Raw genomic sequence first — 17,853 nt, 5'->3', positions numbered from 1 at the left:
TTCAAAGGCTAGTACATATATACTGAACCCAACTATCATTATTTCTAGATTAACTTGTTGGAGTTAATTAAGTAGCAGTTTGAGGAATTGAGTATTATTCAGTTCATCAGTTGTTGCACTTTCTTTCCTCTAGTAGTACCATTTTTTCTATAATTTCAATAATGATGTAAATAGTTTTTTTTTTAATTTTTTTTTTTGGAAGCCGATAAGAGTGATGCAATACGAGATTTTAATTATTGGATGTTGTCCACCTCATATATATTATTTTCCTCCTCTATTATATTATCTGAGGACTTATTTGTCCCCCTTTATTTTTTGACATTAATAATTAATAATAATAATAATAATATGCAGTTTAAAAATATGGCAAATAATCCATCAAACACGTAGATGGCATATAATTCATAAAACACGTATATTAGTTTCTTTAAGTAAGTTGACTACTTGTATCGAAATCAAATCATAAACTATTACTAAAGACGTGCGTGGTCAGAAAAAGAAATTGCCAAGCATTTTACATGCTAGCTAACTTCTTCTCAATCGTATCAAATTCACAACGAATTAATTATTAGTCTGAAATAAAAAACATCGTAGAAAACTAAAAAAAAAAAATGTCAGTCATAATCTTAAAACTGTAATTACTCTTAAGAGTATTTCTAATGAAGTGACTAATATATACTATATGATAGAGGGTCACTCACTATATATTATTTCCTTTAGTTTTTAATTACTATAGCTTATAGTTGTCATATATGGTTAGATTTTTTTATCCCTTATAATGTTATAATCATTTCGCATTCCATATTATAAAAAAAAAAAAAAAATCTACATTATAGAGATCATACTAAAGTACTCTTATCACATCTTAACACATCTTTTCTTCAAGAAGGATATATATAGACAATTAAATTTTGTTGTTTCGGATAGAGATTGAGATGAAAAAACCATTTCAACTTACATTGTCCAAACTCCAAACAATGACACTTTTTTATGTACTTAATCACTACTTATAGCATAAGTTACCAAGTTTAATTTATAAAGTTTTATCAGAACTTAAAAAAAAAATATGAACTTAAAATATTGAATAATAATAATAATAATAAATGTATGTTTGCCGCCTATTATCTCCCATAAAATTGTTAAAAATATAATAATTTATGTGTCGTTTTTTATCAATTTAATTTTTAAAAAATTTATGACAAAAATCAACCCTTGAAGAATATAGAAAAGCTTTAGATTCACCAATTTCACATGATTAACATCATCAAATTTATCCTAGAAAAGAAAGAAGAACAAAATTATATATAATAATTCTAAAGGTATATATGTACTATGTAGCCAAGAAAATTGGGATAGATGAGAGGATTTATGCTGGATTTGACCTAAATATTAAATAATAGCCAAGGCTTATCATCAAAGATAATGAATTGCCAAGTAAAAAATTTCAGGAGATGATTCATTCCTGCATTATCATCATGGAATTCTATTATCTTTTGAGTTGTATATAACTATTATAATGTAGTTCCAAGTTAGAAGTGATGCTCACCATGATGAAGCAGAAAGTTATAATCATTAATTAAAAACAAACACACATCATTAGTATTGGTCCACCAATATTTATTTACACTACACTTCTAAAGATTCATTATGAAATTAAAGCTCCAACTAAAGTTATTCTTTGATTATTATCCTAAAAATAATTGTGTTCATGCTTAATTTGTATTTATTTGAATTGTTGACTGAAATTAAAATTAAAAGTTTATTTTCCAGTTAGGTAGATAAATTAATTAAGGAGAAAGAATGACATGAAACTAAAGAACTAAAGCAATGTGCCACTATTTATATTCCATACTATTTGGTTTGATTCTCTTATTATAGCTATACCATGAAGTGATAATTAAATTGGTCACACACACCCCCCAAATTGAGAAAAACGCAAAATAGAATTATCTCGAAAGACAATGAGGTTCTTGACAAAAAAAAAAAAATTCAATCCGTCACTTGACAATTACTACGAAAGGACAACGAGGCCCCTATGCTAAAAAAAATCAATGTTATTTTTTTTGACACATGAGCTAATCAATCCCTAAAAAAAATATCAGAGGCCGGATTTGATGTTTTTTTTTTTCTTGGAGCCTCGTTGCCCTTTCGAGTTAATTGTCAGAGGCCGGATGGGTATTCACTCAAAAAAATTATAAATTGTGTGCTTATCATTGTATTAATTAAGATAAAAGATATGATTGTTCATCATAAGAGTATATTTTAACCTTAAACCGTATTTATATAGCATGAGTAGGGGTTATAGAATTATAAGTGTCAAGATATAAATTAAAGTTCATGGGACAGTTCCCAATTCTGAATGAAAGGACTCCAAACAACGTTAATTAAATAGATGATCAATTCAAGATGCTTCGGTTTCCTTTATCATATGATCTGAATAATATATATAGAAATAATAAAATAAGAGGACATGAAATTCAGTGAAATTAATTGATATATATACACATATATAAGTTTGATTTGATATGTTATGACATACATATAATATAATAATATGTTACTCCTATATTATATATATGTGTATATATTAAAGAAATAACTCAAAAGTGCAAGAATATTATTGCATGCTGGGATGTGACAGTGTTAAAATATATATGACACACAATTAATTAACACATATATATACAATGCAAGTAGTGCTATATATAGACTTTTTCATGAGGCAGTACTAGTGTTTTTCATAATTATTGAGAATGATCTTTGGGAACCGATGATCTAATCTAATATATAAAAAAATAATAAGAAAAAAAAAAAACTTGTGATCAGTTATAGAGAGGGAAAATAATGGACAAGCTAAGAATAGAATCCAAGGAAAAGATGGATGTATAAATTAAAATAAAGAAAGTAGTAGATGTTGGCATTGGTGGAATAACAGTGTAAAGAAGCACCTCAGAGAGCTAGGGTTTCAAGGAGCATCTATTCCATAACCAAGACAAAACTCTGAGTTTAATTTATTTATATCTCTCTTTCTCCTCTCTCCATTTTAATATATACCACAAGATTCTTCTCTAAATATAAATTTCATATATATATATGAACCAAACATATACTATACTGTATACCAGTGAAACTAATAAATAAATATAAAAAAAAAATCTATGGGTAATAATCTAATATTCCCAAACCAAAATCAAATAACAATTCAATCTCTAGCTATGAAAAGGGAGATGATAGATTAAATTTTTTACATAAGATATAAGAAACACTGATAGGTGCCTCGCTTTCTTATAGTAAAAAATATGGTTATAATTTATTCTAAATAAAGACCAAAGTCTCGGTTATAAAAAATTATTCAAAATATAATTGTTTATATATTTTTTTATTAGTTTAAAATTTTGAGAAAAAATATTTTATGGCTCAGTATTAGAATTTTATGACTAAAGATCTACAACAAATTTAATATATCAAAAATATAATTATTTATGTATTTTTTGTTCTCAACTTATTAAGTTTTAAAAATAAATTTCATGACAAAAATTGTTATAAACAATGAAATGTTTACTTTATATTGTTATTTAGGTCTAAAATTAGGTCAAAGAGTGATAAATGTCTTCTATTTATAAGTAGGATTATTCTAGTATAATTATGTTACGGCAATGATTATACTCTAGTGTTTTATAAAGTATTATTAAAATTAAAATAATATTTTTTATTATTAAATAATGCTTTCTAAAAAATATTTTTTTTAAATTTATTATTAAAACATAGAAAATACAACTTTAATTTTAATAATACTTATATAATTATCATAATCACCAAAACATAATCATATTAAAATTCACCTTATAAGTATTCTATATATCATATTTTTGTCAGACAAAAAAATTATAAATAATAGCTTGATAACATACCTCAATTTTGATTTTACTTGAAAATCCATTGTTTTTTACCTATCAATAATCTAGTGGCAATGAGAGAGAGAGAGAGAAGAGCTTTAAGGCTTTAACAGTTTGTCCCTAAGGTTGTATGGTGGTGGTGGTGTTGTGGTTGCAATGTTGCCTCGAAAAGGAGCTTTTTTTTTTCCACAGAGGGGCGCACGTGTGACCCAACACCCAATGCTCTTCTCTGCCTCCAAACCCTAATCATATACAGACAAACTCACTAGTGAAGCCCATAACCCCCCACTACTCCTTCTTCTATTACTCATCATTTTTTCTTTCATTAATGCCAAAATGCCTATATATAATTTACTCTATTCAAAACTAATGTATCTAGTCATATATAATTTTAATACATTTAATAACATATGTCCTAAGGATACATGATTAAACTACTATTAATAAAATAATTTAAATATTTTATTTAATAAATAAAAAATTTAATTTTTTTGTGTTCTTAAAACTTTTTTTTTTTCTAATTTATCATCTTAAGGATACACGTTAGATAAACCCAATTTTAATTAAAGATAGAATGGGATAATGATAGTAATGATAGTGCTACTAATTTTTAAGAATATGTGGGAGTTTGGGTGTAATGATGAGAATTAGTAGCATAGAAAGTGAGAAATGTATACTAATCATGTCTCAGTTTAGTGTTCTTCTAACTACAAAGAGGCCTAATTATTGTGTTCCCAACACTTTTTTTTTTTTATCTTGAAGTAGATATTAAAAATAATTAAAAAAACAAGCCCATAATTTTTTTTTTGGTGGGGTTATATTGTAAGATATATATATATATATATATATATAATTTTCTAGAATCTGAATCTTGGTTCGGAGTACTAGAAACCACAAACCTGGAACAAGAAAAAAAAAGGCACACATAGAAAAAGGAAAATATAATTAAAAATATATAAAAATAAGTGTTTCGCTCTCTGTTTATCTTTTTTTTTTTCCATTCCTCTGCAAAGATTGACTGATAAATTATGAGACAAGGTACTAGAATAGCAGTAATGGAGAAATCAGAGGGAGAGAAAAATGAAAGAGACAAAGACAGAGAGAAAGAAAAGAGAGCACATGCTAGTAGCTGCTGTAACTGCTTCATCTTGAAGCAACGCCAACTATGAACACATTAGCTCAACTAGAAAGAAAAAATATATAAAATTAAATAAAAAGTTAAAAACAAAACATAGATAGAAAAATTAAACCGGTTAATTACGATGTAATTAATAATAATAATCAAACTCCACCAAAATTTCATGATTTATACATCCTTCTTCAAATTCAACACTGACCAAATATATATCAATAATAATCATAACAACAAATTAAACATCCAAGCTAATAATTAAGGCCTCTTCAATTAAATTAAAGCATGATAATAAACTAGGTTATATGGAAGAAGAAGGAGAATGAACATTGATTAAAGAGATAATAAAGTCAAAAAGAAGATAACAAAATCAAATTAAAAAAAAAACATGGTAATAATAATTAACCAGAAAATGATGTTTTTTTTCTTTTGGATTATAATTAAAAGGGAGGACGTGCACCGGAACCACCCCAGAAACCTTCAGCTGGCAATTGGCATGAATTAAGAAGATTTTGAGGCACTCCACCATGAAACATTGATGAACTATTGGGATCTCCTCCCACTAGTTGTTGCGGTTGCGGTTGTGGCTGTGGCTGTTGTCCTACAATTCCAGGGGATCCTAGTCCTCCGCCTCCGCTTCCAGAGACGGGGACGGACCCCTCCTCCTCTTCTAGTGGCAGTCTCTCGTACGCTGCATTGCCGAACGAGGCTGCCATGATCACCACCGGGCCGGCCGCCAAAAGTGGGCCCACCACACTCCCACCTACTACCTGTCCCTGTCCACCAGCCAGATATATGGCTAGTCCTGACGCTGCAGGCGGGGCCGGCGGCGGCAGGAATGATCCGGACAGGGACAGAATCTCAAACCTACCATGTAGGGTTACTACGGCACCCGGCGAAGCCGGCTGCCGGAGAGTGACGTTGGTAACCGTTCCACTGCCGCTGAGGATACAGACACCGCGTTGGCGCCGCCGCGCGAAGACGGTGACACTCTCCATGATGTCACAACCGTTTGCAACTTCCATGACATGAGATCTTAAAGCATTTGCACTGTCCCTTGTGATGATGATGGGTGGCTTAGGCTTGTTCTTGGAGCCTGCTGGTCTCCCCCTGGGTCTCCTGGAGATCTCGCCGGATTCTCCTCCGCCGGAGTGCGGATCCTTGCCGTCTCCAGTAGAAGGAGGGGTGGCGGGGTTCTGGTCATCGGCACGGTCACGCTTTTGGCCACGGCTTTGGTCATTCAAATCGGTGGTTTGGTTGGTGTTGGTGTTGTTGAGATTATGGTGTGGTTGAAATTGATGGTGAGGGTGTAGATGAAGGTCTCTGGTAAGAAAAGGAGGCGGTAGAGGTCTTCCTTGTGCTGCAACTGGGTCCATAGATGATTCTTGTTTCTTTGTTCTTCAATAATAATGATATTATGTAACGGTTTTCTTGTTTCTTTTCTTTCTGTGTATCACAATTAACCCTAGCTAGCTAACTAGGTAGCAAGATTCTTGAAAATTAAAGAAAGAGAAGGTGAAGGGTGTTTTTTGAATTTGTGTTTGGTGTTTTTTGGGGTTTGAGGAATGTGTGGGAGAAGAGCTAATAGGCGTGGCTAATTAGGTGTGGTGGTAGCATGCTACTTGGTGAGAGTAAACTAAACTTACCTTTGAGTTATGGAGAAAAAGTAGAGCAATGAATTCAAGCCTTTTTTTTATTTGTTTTGTTCTATCTACAGAAGCCACCAAATTGTGAGCTGAATTGTTTCCACCATTTGTTGTTCATGCGTGATGAGGGAGTTGGAGGTGGTGGTGATGATGATGATGCTTTGTTGATTTGCTGTTTAGCATCGAATAAGAGAGAGAAAGAAATGGTAGCTTGGAGTTTGGAGGAAATAAGGTAAGAGAGAGAGAGAGAGAGAGAGAGAGAGAAGAGAGAGTTATCTCAAAGTTGAGAGAGAGAGAAGAGAGAGGAGAAAGAGAAATGAGTTAGAGAGGGTTTTGTGTTGGGTTATGAAGGGAACTGTGGATGGTGATGGTGGTATTTGTTTTATCTTTATAATTTTTTTTAAAAGGAAAATTGCATGTATCTTTTAAAATATTAATATTACTTCTATATATATATTAAAAATAGAAAATAAAACCGGCTTTTAAAATGATCGATGTACTAGTTTTATAGGTTAAGATATATACAAAGTTGAAATATGTAACAATAAAATAAAATTAATATTATTCTTAAGTTTTTCCTTCTAGTATTCAATTTTTAATAAAATTACTATATTTCATAAAAAATTAAAATTATAATGCTAATAACGTTATAATTATCAACAATTTTAGTATTAATTATCAGAAAATGCTAAAAATCAATAATTTTCGTATAAAAGGAAAAAAATTAACTCATTTTTATTCAAACAAAAAAAGAACTAAAATAAAAAAATATTAATTACGTAAAATTTCTCTTAATTATGTATTTAAATAGATTCTTAAAAAATTTTGAATCAGACATGTTGTTCTTAAAAAAAATTTATTATGTTAAAATCTAAAAAATAAGACATACAAATTTTTTTTATCACACTCTTAAAAATATGTTTATCCAAATAAAAATAAGGAGTCTGAACAAGATAAGAATTTATGTTTGATTTGATAGTTTTTATTTTTAATATTTTTTGTTTTTTTTATTTTGTGAAAAAAAAGTAAAAATAGTAAAAATAATAAAAAAATTATTTTCACCTCTTATTTTCATTTTTTTACAAAATTTAAAAAATAAAAAATGCTAAAAATAAAAATTCAAACTAAACACACTCTATATATTTTGTTTTTGTAAAATTTGAGAACCTTGATGTAATAAAACTTTTTGAGAGATAAAAATATCTTACAAAAATTTCTTAAAATTTTATTTGAATATATATTCATATTTTCTAAATTTTAAATTTTAAGAATAAATTGATATTCCTGTTTTATTTCGAAATTGAATATCTGTAAATCTGAAAGGTCAAGAGTTCGATTCTTGGTGAACCCCAAAATCAGCTTAAACTTTATGCCAATAAGTTATAACTCAAATGGCATAGTCTTTTCATACTCAATTAAGAGGTTGCGGGTTCGAGTCTCCTATATTTGATAAAAAAAAATTGAATATGTCAAATTTAAAAATATAGAGAAGCTAGTTGGTAATACATATTAATTTATTTAAAATATTATTTTTATATTTAAATTAGTTATTAAGATTAGCTATTATATATCGGTATATAAATAGATGTACAATTTAATTTATTTTTAATATATATTTTATTTTAATAACTAAAATTTTTAGTAGTTAATTTTAGTGTATATATAATATAATTGATGAATTTATATATCTATTTTTAATTTATATTTTAGTAGGGTTGATGTGGAATCCTTTTGGGGGTTGTTACTTGTTACTGCGCTGTTGGGTTAGGGTTAGGTCCAAGGAATGAGATAGATGATGGAATGAATGAATGAATTTGATTCATTCTTATATCAACACAGCGTGCCCATGGGCGGTGACGTGGCCCCCACATGTTCATACTTCCATAGTTCCATTCTCTGCACCAATTTCATGTACTTTTTTTTTTTACTATGAGTTCATCATTTTATGATTATACTATATTAATATATGTGATGAATTTCTTTTGATAATCTTAATTACTTTTATGCAAATGAGAGAAAATTAAGAAAATAAAAAAATTACTTAAATTTTAAATAAATATTTAAATATTCTTATAAAAAATTAAATTAAATATATAAATTATTTATCACTTATAAAAATCAATAGTACATTTTTTATTTTTTTTATTTTTTTGTTTGTTAATATTTATTAGAGTTTAATTTTAATATATCTTTACTGATGTAATATTATATATAATATTTTAACATCAATAGTACCTTTTAATTTTAATTAACTATTTATACCGTCAATTTTAAAAATAATTATTTTTACTGATGTAATATTATATATAATTAAATTCATATATAAATTTATTTTATCTATAATATATTTAATTAAATTTTATTCATTAATATCTTAATAAGGTGTAGTTTTTACAGTTTAATAGTGAGAATAAAACTTTTCCATCCTTAGAAGCCTGCAAATTTAGGAACACATTCTGTCCTTCACTTAATTATTGGCCAAAAACCTTAGCTTACTCCAATTCCATAAATAAAATCCTTAATCCTTGTACCTCTTTTTTGCTTTCTATTTTTTTTTTACCCCAACTCTCTCTGCCTGCACCTTCTCTTCCAATGATCACATTCATATCTCTCTCTCTCTCTCTCATGATTGCTTTCCTCTGATGGTTCCTAGAATTGGAATACTTCAAAGTTCAGCCATGTCCCGTGCGTTACAACTTTCCACTTTGCGGTAATTTTTTTTTTTTGTTGCCCACGGTATCTCTCAACCCGACAGGCTAAGGACTAATTCGTCGCGGATTGAAACTCTATTTAAAGATCTGCCGCTGGCCAATGGGTTGCTACATGCACAAGGCAGGATTCAAACCCTTGACACTTGTTTAAGCAGACGAATGAGTTGACCATTCGACCAATCCAAGTTTGTTACTTTGCGGTAAATTTTAATTTAAAGGGAAACACAAATTGGGATGAATACAAGTTTATCGTGTCATTTAAATTCCATTCACTCTAAATGTATACATCACATTTTACAGGTTTTTATCAATTTTTTTTATGAGCAAACGTTTGTATAAATATTATATAATAAATTTGGATTTAATAAGAATAATTTGTTTTAAGAAAAAATTTCTCATTAGACATATTGTTATCTTTAGTTTTTCATTGGAGTATGTATATAATTCTCTTTTTTCAAGAATTTTCATAGCTTTATTAGTTTTTTATTTTTATATTTTATTAGGTGTTAGAATTGAAAGTGAGTTAAGTGGAACTCAATTTTAGTAAATTTCAAACTCAAGTCATTAGAATTAAACTCGATCGGCTCAAGGATTTTGGTTTATTAATTATCAAACTTAAATTTAATAAGGATCAAACTAAATTTATTATCCAAAATTTCATGAGCTAAAGAAATTTTATCTTGATTACTAAAATATACATTAATATAGTTTCATAATCGATAATATTGAGGAAAAAAATTGAAAACATAAGTTATTATTGTTAGAGATATAATATTAATATTACTTTTTTTTATCAGTTTAAATTTTTGGGATGAGTAATTTCATGATATAGTATTAAAATTTTATGTCTAAAAAATCTAAAGTTCAATCTTTAGTAAATTTAAAAAAGGTCTAAAATTCGATCTTTAATGAACCTAAAAAATATAAAAAATAGTATAAGACAAAAAAAAGTCTATAAAAGATATATAGAAGAGTGATTTTATGACGGGTATACTATAATTTTAAGATATTTCAATAGAAGAGTTATATTGAAAACATTTTAAAATATCAGATACAAAATTATAAAAAAAAAGTAAATTTATTATTAAAAGAAATATCGATAAGCATTAAATTAGGTTTTAAAAAATGTTAGATTAGGGATATTTTAATGTACAATTTTTTAAAAAAAATCTTAAAATTATTCCTATCAAAGAGATTATCTTTTCATTAGTTGGATTTGTTAATAATTGACAAAGAAATTTAATATAGTCATTAAGTAGCTGACATAAAAAAATAGAAAAGTCTAGGGGCCAGCAACTTTTGTATTTTTCGACCAGCACTTAACCATTAAAACAAAAGTGAGTGATCTTCTATCATTAGATGTAATCTCACACTATTAAAAACACTATTAATAACCAATTGATAATTACAAAACACCAAAATTACTGACCCATAGCATTCCTCTAAAAAAATATATGATATCGTGATGAATTGGATATATCAATTCTTTAATAGTTATGTCATATTCTTCTATTAATCATTATCAGATCAAAACAGTAAACGACCTATTTTTTAATAGATGTAATTTTTTAAATAATAAAATATCAGATACAAAATTGTAAAAAAATATATTTATGATTAAAGAAATATCGATAAGCATTTAAATTAATTTTTAAAAAATTTTATAATAAAAATATTTTAGTGTAATAATTTTTTTTAAAAAATCTCTTAAAATTATCTCTATCAAAGCGATTATTTTTCCATTTGTTGGATTTGTTAATAACTGACGGATAAATTCAATATGATCATTAAGTAGATGACATAAAAAAAAGTATGGTATTGTAATGGATTGGACACGTCAATCACTTAATAGTCATGTTAGATTTTTTTATTAATCGTTACCAGCTCAAAACAGTGAATGACCTATTTTTAAATAGATATAATTTTTTAAATAATAAAATATCAGATAGAAAATTGTAAAAAAAATAAATTTATGATTAAAAGAAATATCATTAAGCATTTAAATTAATTTTTAGAAAATTTTTTATTAAAGATATTTTAGTGTAACAATTTTTTTCAAAGTCTCTTACAATTATTTCTATCAAAGAGATTATCTATCCACTAATTGAGTTTGTTAAAATTATTCTCTTTGTACTCAAATTATCTCTATCCTTTTTATTTTTATTTTAATTTTAATATATTTTTTTATTCAATTTAAATTCTTATCTTCTTGTTTATCTTTTATCTCTTTATCATTTGATATCCGAGCTTAAATATTAGATTAATTCTTATTAATTTATATCTGTTCTTTTCTTATCAATTAAAAAAAAAAGTCCAATATCTATCGTGTCTTTCTTTATGTTATTGTATTCTTATTTTTTGTGTGCGTTTCATTATTATTTAAAAACAAATAAAAAAAGTATAAAGTGAAAAAAAAAAAAGAAAAAAAATTATCTTCTTTGTAATTATTGTCCTTTTTATATATTATTTTTTTTCCACTTACAAGATTTGAAGACGAATCGTTTTTGAAGAGGAGGAGGATGAGACGTGCTTCAAATGTTCATTATATGAAGAGTTCAAGTGTTATTACTATTTAGTTTATATTTTTAGAATGTTTTAATTTGATGTATTTTGATTCTATTTATTTAATTACTAGATTGGGTCTTACGTTTGTGGACTTAGGTTTTCTATATTTTAATCTAATAAGAGATTATAAATACCTTATAAACTAGGGTAGTAGTAGTATAGAATGATTTAGAGGTTTGAAAACTTTTTTTGATTTCGTGATGAAATCATGGTATGGACAATTGAAGTTGAAGAGTCACTCTCATGTTGCATCGAGAAATTGGATAGAAGGTTGAGGAATTCCTTCGATTCAATTTCCAAACTATGGCGTTGACAAGTTAGGTTGAGAAGTCCCAAATTGAGTAGAAAGTACAGTGATTCTCTTTGTACTCAATTTCAATCTATTTTTTTGTTTCTATTCAATTTCAAGGTATCTTTTTTTATTAAGTTTAAATCCTTATTTTTTTATTTATCTTTTATTTCTTTATCATATCTATTTTTTAATAGATATAGTTTTGTATATAATAAAAATTTGAAAAATTAAATCAATCTATTTAAAAATTCATAAAATCACTTTGATCATGTGTATTCAAAAATATATAATTAACTGTTAATATTTAAACTTAATATAGATAGATCATGTCCTTTTTAAAAAGAAATGACTGCTAAAATAAATCAATCTAATCAAATAATAATAAGAAAAAGATGATAAAGCAAAAACTATATTCCGGGGGAATGGATGTGGATTGGGGGAGCCAGACAAGCGGTATCATGGGAAATTGTAGAAGGGACCCACCCCAACAATTAAAGCTAGGAGAAATTTAGGTGTAATTTTGATTATGTATTGAATAAATAAGTTTATATGTGGGATGATCATGATAGATATGAAATTAGCACTAGGTAACACTTTGAGCTACTTTTGAGTACTTATACGATGATATTTTAATATTTTAATTTTACTTATTTTAAAATATTCATATGTAATTATAAAATACTATTTAGAAAAAAAATTGCTATGCAGAGGCTAAAACTTAACTACTAAATCATTATATATTTATGTATATTTATACGTATTAATTTATAACTTTTTTTTAATTAAATTATTAGTGAATAAGTAAAATTTGTCATGATAGAATATTTAAATTTATAATAGATGATTATTTATTTACAGTATTATATAATTAAAAAAATTTAATTATTTTATTAGTTTTATAATTTTATTAAATTTATAATTAAATTTTTTCTGTATCTAAAAAAATAAAATTAATAAAATATTTTTTTAAAAAATATATAGTCAAAAATTTAATTAAATTCTTAATTATAAATATTTTTAATTTGTAAAAAATAATTTTGTTAGCCTAATTAAACCTTAAAAAAAATTATAAAACATCAAATACATAACTATATATATAGTTAATTGATGACTGAACTTTTTATATACTTATAATAATATAATTGTTTACTAAAATATATCTAACGAACCTAATGTTTGATTATCATACTACAAAGTTTCATCACCACTTGACATTTGTGTGTGTGTGTTTGATCATCATAAATTAAGAAGAATGGATATTATATTATCAATTCTAAATTAATAATCTCACTCGCGTTTAAAAAAGTTTACTCTCAAGTCTCAGTACAAAAGCATATTAAAATTATGCTAAATTAAAAATAATACTATTACTTTTAGAGTAACAACATATATCTACTTCTTAATAAATTAAGATGTGATATAAAATATCAAATTTAATATATATACTTTTAATAATTTTATGATGTGATATATACTTCTTAATAAATTAAGATGTGATATAAAATATAAGAAAAATTTTAACTGTATTTCAAATACCAATATTCTAGCAGTAATTTTAACTGATCATTATTATAAAAAATATATATAATATATGTTAATAAAAAATAATAATTAAAATTATTGGAACATCAATATTTTAGATATATATAAAAATTTTCCTAAAATACAATGTTCTGAAAACCGGACCGGACCGGCCGGTTCAACCGGTTTAACCGCGAACCGGCACTGCAAGCGGTCCGGTCCTTATCTGAAAACCGCAGAGGGAAGAACCGTTCAAGAACCGGCGAACCGGTCAAAAACCGGCCGGTTGGACCGAACCGGTGACCGGCCGGTTATGCATCTTTCACTAAACGACGCCGTTTTGCGTTTTAAAAAAAAATAAAAAAAAACAAACCCGACCCGACCCGCCCGTGAAGCACCCCCCCTTTCTTCCCCCGAGCCCCGACCCCATTCATTCATCAATCATCATCTCCAATGGAGAAGAAGAACCCTAGCGGCGCTGCCTGAAGCCCTGTCGCCATCCCTCGCCGCCGTGGTGTCGCCATCCTCAGCTCCAGCAACCCTCCAATCTCCGGCGTCTCCTGGTTCCTGCTCATCTTCATCTTCTCGTCGCCTGGTGCCCTCAATTTCGATCGTCCTCATCTTCTCAAGTCTCAACACCAGCACGCAGTAGCCTCTCATCGGCGGTCCTCAACGGTCAACACCGGTAGCCCTCCATCGACCCCAGGTGAGTGAACTTAGACCTCTGCTCATGTTCTCTTTCTCTCTGTCCTCAATGTGAACTGAACTTAGACCTCGGCTTAATTTTCTGATTTCAATTTCTGATTTCAATTCCTGTGAACTTGCTCTTTGTCAACTGTGCATTTTCTGTGAACTGAACTGAACTGAACTGCATTTTGCCATTTTCTGCACTATTTTGTGAACTGAACTGTGCATTTTCTGCTCTGTCTTGTAGCTTAATTCCTCTTTGTTGCACAATTTCTATTTGTTGGTCAATTTGTGTTTGGTCCTCTGCTCTATTTTCTGCTCTATTTTGTGAACTGAACTGTGCAGCTCAAGTTGTGTTCGGTGGACTTGCTCTTTCAATTTTCTGATTTCAATTTCTGATTTCAATTCCTGTGAACTTGCTCTTTGTCAACTGTGCATTTTCTGTGAACTGAACTGAACTGAACTGCATTGTGTTGTGTTGTTTAAATTTCATACATGTTTTATTAATTTCAGTTATGAACTGAACTGAACTGAATTGCATTGTGTTGTGTTATGGACTGAACTGAACTGCATTGTGTTGTGTTGTGGAATGAACTGAACTGCATTGTGTTGTGTTGTCAATTTCTGATTTCATTTTCTGTGAACTGAACTGAACTGAACTGCATTTTCTGTATTGTGTTGTGTTGTTTAATTTCATACATGTTTTATTAATTTCATACATGTTTTGCATCTCTTTCTTCTGCTGATCAGGGTGGGAATGAAGGTGAAGATCATCCCACCGAAGCAGATTTGCAACAAGTTCTTGCGGATTTTGATAATTGATAAACCATGATGTTGGGATTTAATATTTACATATGCTTTTATTACTATTTAACTTTTGAGTTTGGATTTTGATAAGATCATATGTATTTGGTTGATAATATTTTATGTAGTGTTTTTAATTTCGAAGATATTTTAAGATTTGTATCAGACTATAATTATATTTTAGGATGTGTATTTATAATTTATTTATTATTCTACTCTAAAACGGTTTTTTCGGTTGAACCATCGGTTGAACCGGTTAGACCAATAAACCAGTGAACCAGTGACTAGAGCGGTTTGATGACCGGTCCGGTTTTCTGAACCTTGCTAAAATATAATCCTTCTATTAATAAATATTAACTATGAAAATATGTAAAATATCAATACAAGAACATATTTTAAGATACATATTCCGTATTCCATGGAATGTAATACCTTTATTTGGCGTTTTTAGGTTTGTAGGGTCCCTTCATTATTACGTGTCTCTTCCCCACCTTCCTAACCCAAACTCAATGCTTCATTTTCACTTTTCAGTTCAAAAACCTTTGATATCATGTAAAGGAACCTATCATATTATTAATTGAAATATTCAATTTATATCCATACAATATAACAAATAAAATTATTGCTCTTTGCCGTTCAATATCTTTTTAAACTTCTCCCTTTTTAAACAACATATATATGATCAATAATAGATAGTAAGTAGTAGCAGTGTTCATAACACATGCATGGGCTAGCTAGCTAGACCGAAGCATTATGATAAGTTTATTTAACAAATGATTCCATGTATTTTTTGGACCGATTTTGGGTTATTATATGTTAGCTAGGTTGATCAGTGCCAACTCTACGTTATATTAAGAATATTTATAAAAAAAAAAAATTAGAATTCCGTCAAAATTTATTATTTTTGGTTATTATTTAATCATCAATGTTTAAACGTATAGAATAAAATATTGTTAAATTACTAGACTAAAGAAATTGAATTAATGACTAAGTGATGGCAAAAAATAATAAATTCTAATGGTCTCTTAATTAATATTTTTCATAAAAAAAAATTTAGCAATAAATCATTATATTATTTTAGGCGAACGCTAATATGCTACAAGTAAAACAAAGAGAGTGAAATATTCTTTAGAAAATTATTTATTTGTTAGTCGAAAAAAGTACTTTTGAAAGGTTAAGCTAATTCGAAATGATGGTGAAGTGTCAGGAAGGGAGTAGAGGCTGAAAAGACACACGTACAAGCGTTAAGTGAAAATTATTTGACACGGACTCAAATTCAATACCTTGACAAATCGAGCAGTTACTCGAATGGGGAAGTCGAAGGTTTTTTCTAAGTTAGGAATTTGTTGGTAACCCTCAAGGGCAAAAGAGAGGGAACAGTTACCTAAGAATCCGCATACAAGGCAGTATCGTGCAATTAATGGTCGGTTATGAAAGTGTGTTATAAATATTAGTAAGTTTTAGGAAATTAAGGTTGGAATTTTTTTAAAAAAATATGCTCAAGCACACTCATATCCCAGAGAATTTTCGAGTCTGCATTCGAGTTAATTTCTATAGGCTTCCTTCCATGTCTTTAATTTTCCATTTACAATTTCTGCAAACTTTAATTTTTCTGATCGATTTATTTTCAAAGCATATTTTAATTTCATTGTTAGATTTACATTCAAAGTCTTCTTTACCTATTTGCTAAGTTTACATTTCAGCACTTTTAATTGTCATTTTAAAAGTCCTTTGAGTCAAACGAAGGCATTTTTATCGCTTTATTTAAAATTCAATGCAAACCATTTCGATTTTAGTCAGTTTTACTTTTTGAATCCTTTATTTTACACTTCTTTTAGTCTTTTGCATTGTTTGGACTCATTTCCTATCTTAATAAATGTCTAATTCGAGGACTTTTGATGCACTTATAGAAAACTGGTACCCGCAAAAGAGGAATAAGTTTCGCTCCCAAACCATTAGAATCAAACCACCATCGATTTACTAAAAATCGACGAAACAAATTGGCACGTCCGGTGGGACAATTTTAAATTGAAGTGTGTCAAAAGATTTTTGGTGTCAATTGGTGTATGCAATTGAGAAGTGAAAGGATTATTCACATGGCTGATGAAGTGTCAAATGTGAATGGTGGTTCGTCCACCAATGACAGCATACCAGTAACTGTGCAGTCTTCGGACGTTATTTCACGTTCGGAAGGTTTGGTCGTAAGTAAAAGTACAGTGGTTACTAGTGTACAAACTGAAAATATTGGACGCAATATTCGTCCGCGTGGTAACTTACCACCAGTCCAGCCTCCAATAACCACTGGTTGGCCTCCCTATGGTCTCCCTCCCGTTTATACTCCACCGGTGAGTGGTTTTGTTCCTCCTGTTCGTTTTGGGAGTGTAAATGGAGTAAATAATCCTCAAAACCCACAACAGCTTTCCGAATTCTCTCGTGATTATAATGTGGGCTCTACATCGAATGCCTCTAACTCTATGGTGGTATTTCGACAACATGTAGAGGAAAGTCATCATGATTTGGTCAACTTATTGACTCAACAAATGACCACAATTCTAAATCCCATGATGGCTGATCACGAATCGAAATTCGAACGTCTTGC

At 28.6% G+C, this 17,853-nt stretch overlaps 1 protein-coding gene and 1 long non-coding RNA gene across 2 annotated transcripts; one reads left to right on the top strand and one right to left on the bottom strand.

Annotated features, from left to right (window-relative positions):
- Positions 1 to 5,329: 5,329 nt before the first annotated feature.
- LOC112728314 (AT-hook motif nuclear-localized protein 22) lies at positions 5,330 to 7,027 on the bottom strand. The gene has a single exon (XM_025778396.3). It carries the CDS (start codon positions 6,402 to 6,404, stop codon positions 5,469 to 5,471), a length of 936 nt encoding a protein of 311 aa, XP_025634181.1. The 5' UTR covers positions 6,405 to 7,027; the 3' UTR covers positions 5,330 to 5,468.
- Positions 7,028 to 14,171: 7,144 nt separating this feature from the next.
- On the top strand, positions 14,172 to 15,402 carry LOC112729434 (uncharacterized). Its single transcript, XR_003166537.2, has 2 exons — positions 14,172 to 14,469; positions 15,201 to 15,402. It is a non-coding gene; the product is annotated as an uncharacterized lncRNA (long non-coding RNA).
- Positions 15,403 to 17,853: the final 2,451 nt, after the last annotated feature.

The sequence above is a fragment of the Arachis hypogaea genome, chromosome 12 (assembly GCF_003086295.3).
Source record: "Arachis hypogaea cultivar Tifrunner chromosome 12, arahy.Tifrunner.gnm2.J5K5, whole genome shotgun sequence".
NCBI classification, from domain to species: Eukaryota; Viridiplantae; Streptophyta; class Magnoliopsida; order Fabales; family Fabaceae; genus Arachis; species Arachis hypogaea.
The sequence above is the reverse complement of the archived record's forward strand: the minus strand, read 5'-3'. Positions and strand labels throughout refer to the sequence as shown.

What these genes read in the sequence shown, in the direction of transcription:
- LOC112728314 (XM_025778396.3), bottom strand. Translation starts at nt 6,404, where the DNA reads ATGGACCCAGTTGCAGCACAAGGAAGACCTCTACCGCCTCCTTTTCTT.